Source organism: Hordeum vulgare, chromosome 3H, assembly GCF_904849725.1.
Source record: "Hordeum vulgare subsp. vulgare chromosome 3H, MorexV3_pseudomolecules_assembly, whole genome shotgun sequence".
Classification (NCBI taxonomy): Eukaryota; Viridiplantae; Streptophyta; class Magnoliopsida; order Poales; family Poaceae; genus Hordeum; species Hordeum vulgare.
Window position 1 is genome coordinate 581542812 of NC_058520.1, and position 9724 is coordinate 581552535.

Sequence of the window (9724 nt, forward strand, 5' to 3'; positions counted from 1 at the left end):
CCTTACTTCACCGGCAGCAAGTAAATTCAGCAAGCCTGCTGTTCCCCCCTCTTGTGTTTTTCTTACTGAATTTTCTTTTTCACAACGGTTTCTTAGAAAAGCAAAGTAAAATAAAATGAAAAAAACTAAGATATGGAGGCGAAAGATATACCAGAGCAATTAGCATATCCCAACAAGACCGGTAAACAACCATCATGGGCTCATGGCTACGCTGGCAGCGGAACATGGTAGCAGCGATGCTACGGCGTTTACTTATTAATCCACTGACCACTGCCCATGCCACACGCACCAGCTGAGACTCTAACTTTTTTTTAAAAGAAAGATAGACCCCCGGCCTCTGCATCTCGGAGATGCATGCGGAGCTGAGACTGTAACTGACTAAGCCTGGAAAGTTTTGGCAGGAGCAGAAGCGGCCAAAGCCAAGCAACGATCGTCGTGCAATCGCATGCAGAGAGAGTCCAACACATGGCAATGGCATGCGGTCAAAAGAGCTGGCCCGCTTTGGTGAGGCAAGTGGCCGATCCCTTGGGATGCCACCATCAAGACGACCCTTCTCCGGGAAGATCCTGCGTGCGCCACAAAGAAATGAATGCATCCACGTCCAGTCCAGTCAAGCCCGCCTTCCCGATCGTATCGCGCGAAAGGGAGCTGAAACCACCCGGCCTGCGGTTGCCTTGTCACCTTTCGCCTAGAATGGCTGCTCGAGTCGGACGCACGGCACCCCGGTGGCCGGGGGTCAATCCTTTTGGCTGCCGATTTGGGCCGTCTGTTACACGCTGTTCAAAGCCCTTGACAGGTCTCCGATGGCCGCTCCGCGACGACGCGTGGATTCTTCTGGTAGAGACACGACAGGCCCTGCTAAACGTAAACAGGTGACCAAACTGGAGCTTAGAAGAACGGTACACACTTGCTAGTGACATACAGTGCAAGCAAGCATGCTGTTAAAACATTGTTTTTCTCTTTGCTGAAACAAAGGTTACGGCAGAGTCAGATCGCTACAGGGTTCGACGAGCGGGAAAAGGATTTCTTTTAATCGTCAACAAGCAAGCAGAGATAAACTGGGACTGAAAGTGTGAAACGCAAGTTGGCACTTAGGCTCACAAGTCACAGGTGACAAGAGAAGCTCATGCAGAAAAGTCGCCGCGCCGTCCCCCATATCCCACCTTCCCCGGCGTAAGCCGTCCAAGATCACAAGATTCCCAGCTGCGCCGTAGAAAGACGGCTCCGGCCGAGACCGGCTACAGCGAACCATAACGGCATTTGACCTCACCAGCATTCGGTGAGAAGCCTGTTGGTTGCAGGCAGGCTTGCAGCAGGAGGATCCCACCTTCATTCGGTCAGTAGTATCACACGCGTTGCAAAGAAAAGCAACGGACCTGTTGCCATGCCCGGGCCCACCCGGTGCGTGCCTATAAAACCAAGTCCTTGTTAAACAATAACAGAGACGGCCGGTAGGAGTGAGAGAGATCATCATCGTACCTCCACCTCCACGATGGCCGAGCCTCTGAAGACCAACGGCAATGGAGCCGCTGAAGGGGGCTCTGCGTTTGCGTCGGTGAAGGTGCCGCCGCCGCCGTCGCCGCCGAGGAGGCTGCAGAGGTTCGACTCCCTGCATATGGAGGCCGGGATGATCCCTGGTGGCCACAGCTATGCAGCCAAGGTCTGTTCTTCCCCTGCTTTTCTTCAAACAGACATCGGCCTTCATTTTCATACAACACGAGCAAGAGAACTGCATCAACATTTTTCTGTTCCTGTTATGATGCGTACTTTCCCATGAACTGCAACCGAGAATTCTGAAGGAAGATATAACAGTTTGCACTTGTGACATTACAGACAGCGCAGTTTTGTCAAGGAAGGCTGCTAAAAGTAACTAATGTACTATCATGTCACCCCATCATGATAGACTTATCACTTATGTGAAGTGACTAAACATATCAGCTGCTTCAGCATCTTAAGCTTGTATAACCAAGCAACTAATCATATCAACTAGCTGCTTTAACATCTTAAACATGCACAATCAAACAACTAAGCATATTAATTAGCTGATTTCCTTGAGGTGAATGTAACTTTTTGCAATCTGAATGATTTTGTTCTCTTTCTTACCGCAAAGCAGGTTGGCTGGCCGACGACGCTGCACTTGGCCTTCCAGAGCCTAGGTGTGGTTTATGGGGACATGGGAACTTCTCCCCTCTATGTGTTCTCCAGCACCTTTACTGGCGGGATCAAGGACACAGATGACCTCCTTGGTGTCATGTCCCTGATTATCTACACTGTGCTCCTCCTTCCATTGATGAAATATTGTTTCATTGTCTTGAGAGCTAATGACAACGGTGATGGTAAGTAGATACCTTCCACTTATCTTCTCGACAGAACTTGTATGCCTACAAAAAAGACTCTTAAAAACTAGAAAAGATTGTGCTGTTTTTACAGCCAGTGTTTATGTTAAAAAAATATATTGGAAATGAAAGGCCATGAAGGACCATAGGAGCAAACATAGAATCTTTTCTAACATAATTATTCCCACAATCCCACTGCATTCGTTTGGACAGTATCTTACAGAGTACTAACAATCATTAAAAGTGTTAGGTTCTGAGCATTAAGCACTTAGTTCCATAAAAGAAAATCCAAAAAATGCGATAATTACTTAAGAGACGATATATATGCAAAAATATTTTGTTCATGTGGGAGTTTGACATTTCTTACGAATTCACAACCTTTGCAGGCGGAACATTTGCACTTTATTCCTTGATATCTCGGTATGCTAGGATTAGCTTGATACCGAACCAACAGGCTGAGGATGCAACAGTCTCTCACTACAAGTTAGAGTCCCCCACGAATCGTGTCAAGCGGGCTCACTGGATTAAGGAAAAGATGGAAAACAGCCCAAAATTTAAGGTCATACTTTTCCTAGTGACAATTCTAGCAACATCAATGGTTATTGGTGACGGTGTGCTAACTCCATGTATTTCAGGTGAGCATCCTTTCTTTCTTGAGCTCGTCTCCTGTCAGTATAAAATAACCCGTACGCATGCAACGATAGTTGAAACTTAAACATATGGATATTTGAACAAATAATGTGCCGTATCTACTTTATGAACTAATTGCTAAATAAGTATTATTCGGATAAAGTATCAAAGAGAGAAATTACAATTCAGATTCGTATTATTAAAGCAGCTTGTTGTTCTGCTAGATGATAAAACCACGAGTTTGCAGTGTAATATATTTATAACTATAAGTATGATTGCTTTGAGCTTAGCTAACAGAGTTTTTGGCACTTTACTATGTTTCAGTGCTTAGTGCAGTTACGGGAATCAAGCAATCAGCAAAGTCGTTAACTCAAGGTATACCAATGAAAAAAAATCATTAGGATGCATCCCTGTGGTTAGCAGTGAAAGTTACATCCATGTCACTATCTTAGGGTGCCAGTTTGATTTGACTCCTTTGATCTCATCAACAGGACAAATTGCTGGCATCGCAATCGGCATTCTGATCGTCCTCTTTCTTGTTCAGCGCTTTGGCACCGACAAAGTTGGTTACACATTTGGCCCAGTAATCTTTATATGGTTCATCTTAATTGCTGGCATTGGGATTTATAATCTGATCACACATGATACTGGCATTCTGAAAGCATTCAACCCAAAATATATAGTGGAATATTTCCAAAGAAATGGGAAGGATGGCTGGATTTCGCTTGGAGGTGTTATCTTATGCATTACAGGTATTTTCATGTCATGAGTTCAATACAGAACTTTGCAATTGATCACCCTGAGAAGTCAACTAATAGAATAGGCCCACAAGATGCTGCACTGATCTTGAAAAAAGAATAAACCTTCCTTGTTTATTCAGAAGTCATGAAAATGGATATTGTGTCTTTTGTGAAATAGGAACCGAAGCAATGTTTGCTGACCTTGGTCACTTCAATGTGAGAGCAATTCAGGTAATCAAGCAACTCCTCTGAATAATTAGCCTTTTCATTATTTTGATTTTGAGTCCGTGCACAGAAACCCATGGAGAGGGAATAAATTCTGAGCAGTTATGCTCATGGAAAATAAATCCTTTGAATTATATAAAACAGTATTATGAAAAAAAATCCTTGATCAATGAATTTGTTATTAATTTTACTCATGCTTTTCCATTTACTCCACTTAGAAAATTAATATTATTTCTCTTTTGTATTTCAGTTTGTAATAAACTTGTGTGGTGGTTTCTTTATTGAAAATCAATGAGGTGGCTCGTTGTTTTAAAAGAACTTAGACAATTAATATAACCTTTTATTGCACTGCAGATTGGCTTTTCTGCAGTTCTGCTCCCATCAGTATTGCTTGCTTACATGGGACAGGCTGCATATCTCCGCATCTACCCTGAAGATGTTGCAGATACATTCTACAAATCACTCCCAGGTGAGATCATAAGAGGATTAGCTAAGAAATGGAATGAGTTAGGCACTGAAAGATTAATAATATCTAACAACATACTCATTTATTTTGTCATCAGGTCCATTATATTGGCCAACATTTGTGGTGGCAGTGGCTGCTGCTATAATTGCAAGCCAAGCTATGATTTCTGGTGCCTTTGCAATCATCGCTCAGTCCCAAGTTCTTGGTTGCTTTCCACGGGTTCGTGTCACCCACACTTCAAAAAAGTATCATGGGCAGGTCTACATCCCTGAAATCAACTATGCGTTAATGATCTTATGTGTAGCCGTGACAGCTATTTTCCAAACTACAGACAAGATCGGCAATGCATATGGTGAGAAAATCCTCGACTCTATATAAAGGAGTAAATAATTCATTATCTGAAGATCATTTCTGCTATAAGATTGAGATATTTCATGCTTCTATTATTCCCTTACACAATTGTTTCATGCAATTTGTCTTGTTTTTCCCTGACCCCTTTATTTATCAGTTATTTTCAATAGTCTTCACCCCAAATTTCAATATAAACACAGATGCACTGAAGTTGCTCACAACATGATGTTTTCCCTAGCTGATTTGCCTAGATGGTCGGCAAGTAGTATGTTACTCGCTAATATGCTATTTTGGCGATGCTGCTTAAGCTGACAAAACTAGAAAGAGTAAAATCATCATATAGTATTATGGAATTCAGCAAGAACATAAAAGTTTGTATATATGATGTGACAATGTCTGCATAGCATGATCAATTGATGAAAATATACCAGATTGGTCCATTGTTCCAAATTCCAATGGCATCGTGACCCGTCAACTTATTCTTATAAAATCAAAGAAGTAACAAGTACTCCCTCCGTCCCAAAATAAATGTCATTGGTTTATTACAAAAGTTCTACTAAATCAGCGACACTTATTTCGAGAAGGAGGGAGTATTATCCACATTCCAAATTCGCTTTGTTACTTTCAGTACTAATGTATCAGTTTTATGATATTAATATAATCATGATGTATGCAGGCATTGCTGTCGTGTTTGTGATGTTCATAACAACACTTCTAGTCACACTGGTAATGGCAATGATATGGAAGACAAGTCTGCTGTGGATTGCACTGTTTCCAATAATATTTGGCGGTGCAGAGCTTCTGTACTTATCCTCAGCATTCTACAAATTTGTAGAAGGTGGCTACTTGCCACTAGGTTTTGCAGCAATTTTGATGCTTATAATGGGCACATGGCACTATGTTCATGTTCATCGGTACAAATACGAGCTCAAGAACAAAGTGTCAAACAACTATGTGGCAGAGTTGGCAACAAGGCGAAATCTCGCTAGGCTGCCAGGAATAGGCGTTCTGTACTCTGAGCTTGTGCAAGGAATCCCACCCATATTGCCCCATCTGGTAGAGAAAGTACCTTCCATCCATTCAGTTCTTGTGATTACCTCAATAAAGTTCTTGCCAATCAGCAATATAGAAACAAATGAAAGGTTCCTCTTCCGATACGTGGAACCAAGAGAATACAGGGTATTCCGATGTGTGGTGCGCTATGGTTACAACAATAAAGTAGAAGATCCAAGGGAGTTTGAGAACTTGCTTATTGGGAACTTGAAGCAATTCATCCATCAAGAATCACTCTACAGCGAAAGTAGTCATTCCCTTGCAGGAGAAGATAATGCAATGGAAGAATCAGGAGATGCAATGGAGCCTTCCGTGGAAGTTCAAGATGCAAGGTTACCGAAAAGGTTTGTGGATGGAATCACTGCTAGCCCAGTGAACGGGTGCATGGATGAGATAGAGTTTATTCAGAGAGGGATGGATGATGGTGTTGTCCATCTGCTGGGAGAAACTAACGTGGTGGCGGAGCAGAATGCCGGTTTGGTGAAGAAAATAATAGTTGACTACGCCTACAATTTCATGAGGAAGAACTTCAGGCAACCAGAGAAGATCACATGTGTCCCTCATAACAGGTTGCTGCGGGTGGGAATGACATATGAGATCTAGAGAAGATGCGTATTGGACTGATCAAGTTGACAGCAGATTCAGTTTTCTCTGTATCAGGTGCAGAAAAGGATATGCAGAGGAAGGCGGTGACCGCATAGACAGCCTCCCTGACTGAATAGCAGAGGATGGACATATATTTCGCGTACAAGTGGTGAAACTACAGTAAATGCAATGGGTATTTACCATATGATATTTTTGTTAGGGAAATTGTACCGCACAAGTGTTTGTTAGCAATAAGTATGCATGGATGTTAAACTCCTAGTTTGGCCAGCTCTTTGCCTTGTTTTGGAAAACTCAAAAGCTTAGCATGCGCAGTTGTACACAAAGATTGTAACCTGTCGGCAAAATTTAAACAAGGAATAAATTATGGCTTTGTACATTCATCTCGAATTCTGTATACAACATGTTACGAACTGTATGTGGCCCAGCACTTGGCACCTCAAATGTTTCTATTTCTGAGGCAAGGCGACATATTTGTCAAACATGACAAAAAGAGGAAGAGCTAATTGTGCATTTGAGCTACTGTACCACACCACCAGTATCCTACTACTACCAACCGTGTGACTGTAAGAAATGGAAAAGGCCCAAGTGTGGACTGAATAAATGCGCATCAATTATCACGGGACATTGTCTTCTCAGCAAACAAACAAAAAAATTACCACCCTGCTTGATTTGTGGGCCGAAATCAGCAGGCGAGCGAGACCATGAGATGCGAGTATGAGCAAGCATGAAATCTGTGCACAGAACCAATGCGACGAAGTCCCAGCACCAGCAGGCATATCATCAAACACCTCACAGGCATCCGACGCCAGGAGCAATTTAATAAGAAAACCAACGGCGCATCACCAGATCGTATTCGTACGTACCTGTGCGCCATTCCCCCTGGCCCTGGGATTAATCCACACGCCTCCAGATATCGACCGCTGCTTCCACTTGCCACCAGTCCGCCAGCTTCTCCGTTCCTGCTACGCGAATGCGATGCTAGTTTCCAAAGGATGATTTGGGTCAGCGTTGGAGGTTCGGACGGACAAGGGAAACGGGTCAAGGGACGACGGATGAGACGAAGGACGCGCCAGCACCGCCGCGAGCGAGGATCCGGCCACCGGCCGATCGCCTCGGTGCTCCTGTCCTGTGGCGCCTTTCCTTGGAGACATTTCGAACGCCAACGCTGTGTCTCGCCTACTGCCACAGAGCTCCGTCTCGCGGTAGGTTCTCAATCGATGGGCCGGGCCCCCGTAATGCAAACTTACAAAGGTTTACTTAACCTTCCAAACTGATTCTTTTTTTTCCTCCTGATTTTCAATGAGGGTGGGGCCCCTCATCCCTTAATTACCAATCATAATCTTACACATCAGTTTGTACGTAAAATCTTTACGTAAGCCTTTGTAGGTGTAGCATTACTCGGCCGGGCCCAATATGGCCGGTTTTAGGTTTCCGGTTTGGACCGACTTTACAGGCTTCTACGAGTTCCCTCTTGTTAGGGTTTCTTTCTCCCGAGTCGCTGTCGTCGAGTTTTGCCTTCCCGCCCCGATCCGTCGCACTGGTGGTTGATTCGGGCTGACCATGGAGGAATCTTGTATCCCTGCCTGGCCTTGATCGACACCGGTGTAGGCGGGGGGAGTTTTGGGTCAGCTTCAACAAGCCCGATCGATTTGTAACTCGGGCTAGGGTGCACGATGGCAACACTGGGGAAAGAACATACGGAGGCGTCTGGATCTTCGTCCGCCCCGGAGGTAGAGCAACTGATGGCAGAACTAGGGCTTCGAGAAGAAGACCTAGATGACGTTGTTTTTGAAGAAAAGGAAGCTCCACCTGACGCAGTAAGATGGATGGCAATCTGTAGGGTTCATATCACTAAACCCTACAGTCAATACTACTTTTTCAAGAACATGCGCTCAGCTTGGGATCTTGCGCATGAGGTGAAGTTCCGCCCCTTGGAGGAGAATCGCTATACTCTGCAGTATTTTCTGCCTTGGCGATTGGAAACGGGTGATGAACGACGGACCCTGAAACTTCAGGGGTAATGTTGTGATATTGGAGCTTTATGATGGGATCACCAAGCCAACTATGGTTAACCTTGACTTTATCAATATTTGGATGCAGATCCATGATGTGCCGGATCTGCATGAACATTTTTTGAATTTATGAGAAATTTAAGAAAAACGACATTTTTTTGAATTTTGGAACATTTCTAAAAGCAAGAACAATTTACGAACATGAACTTACTTAAAAAAAAGGTAAAAGTAACCTTGAAAAATAAAGGTAAAAATCCTAAACAAATTTGAAAGCGTGAAGCAAAATTTTAAAGCACGGACATTTTTTTTAATCTTAAGAGAAAATTTTGAAACCGAGAACTATTCTGGAAAATTGTGAACAAATTTGGAAGCACGAACAATTTTTTAAAGCATGAACATTTTTTTGAATATTGGAGAACTACATTTTGAAACGGAGAACAATTTTGAATAACCCCAAACAAATTTGAAAGAGCGAACAAATTTTTAAAGCACGAATATTTTTTGAATCTTGAGAACAAATTTTGAAACCAAGAACAATTTAGAAAAACCTGAACAAATTTGGAAGCGTGAACAATTTTTTAAAGCATGATTTTTTTTAATCTTAAGAACAAAATTTTGAAACGGAGAACAATTTTGAAAAACTCCGAACAAATTTGAAACCGCGAATAATTTTTTAAAGCACAAACATTTTTTGAATCTTAAGAACAAATTTTAAAACCGAGAACAAATTTGAATCTTAAGAACAAATTTTGAAACCAGAAACAATTTTTTGAAAATATAGAACATTTTAAAAAATCCAGAACAACTTTTGAAACAAAAAAAGAAAAAAAAAACAGAAAAAAAACGGTTCAGGAAAACCTTCTAGAAGTTTCGCAAAACGGAAAAAACCAGCTGAAACCTCTACAAGGTTTGTAAAACTGAAATGCTGCAACCCGCTAATTGGGCCAACCCATTTAAAATCGTTTCCCTCCCCACTCTGTGCGAAGCCCCGACACCGCTTCGCACAGAGCGGTGAATACGATATTCCCTCCAATAAGCCCCCTTAAGATTCCCTCAAAATAAAAATCAGCCCCTTAAGCGCTGCAGAGGAGCTCCCATTTTGTGTAATAAAAGAGCCGATCCTGGAATGTGCGAACGGAAGGTCACCAAATTCCACTAAAATTTGAGACAATGACGATAAGTTAAATGGAAATACATGTAGATGCCGTCTTTCTTCGTATGCCAAACTTTATAGCCTATGGAAATACATGTAACCGAACAATGTTGGGATGCTCAAGCCTCATTAGGTTCTCAAGCTCGCGTCAG

General features: G+C 42.6%; 1 protein-coding gene across 1 annotated transcript; it reads left to right on the top strand.

Annotated features, from left to right (window-relative positions):
• Positions 1-944: 944 nt before the first annotated feature.
• LOC123445331 (potassium transporter 5-like) lies at positions 945-6794 on the top strand. Its single transcript, XM_045122299.1, has 9 exons — positions 945-1660; positions 2114-2336; positions 2723-2971; positions 3291-3341; positions 3458-3718; positions 3885-3937; positions 4286-4400; positions 4495-4749; positions 5425-6794. The coding sequence occupies exons 1-9, from the start codon at positions 1493-1495 to the stop codon at positions 6402-6404; spliced, it is 2355 nt and encodes a 784-aa protein (XP_044978234.1). The 5' UTR covers positions 945-1492; the 3' UTR covers positions 6405-6794.
• Positions 6795-9724: the final 2930 nt, after the last annotated feature.

Bases quoted from the DNA above. Each gene is read 5' to 3' on its own strand.
- LOC123445331 (XM_045122299.1), top strand. From the start codon at position 1,493: ATGGCCGAGCCTCTGAAGACCAACGGCAATGGAGCCGCTGAAGGGGGC. The intron at 2,337-2,722 runs GTAAGTAGATAC...CAACCTTTGCAG, and splicing joins AGCTAATGACAACGGTGATG to GCGGAACATTTGCACTTTAT. The intron at 2,972-3,290 runs GTGAGCATCCTT...ACTATGTTTCAG, and splicing joins GCTAACTCCATGTATTTCAG to TGCTTAGTGCAGTTACGGGA.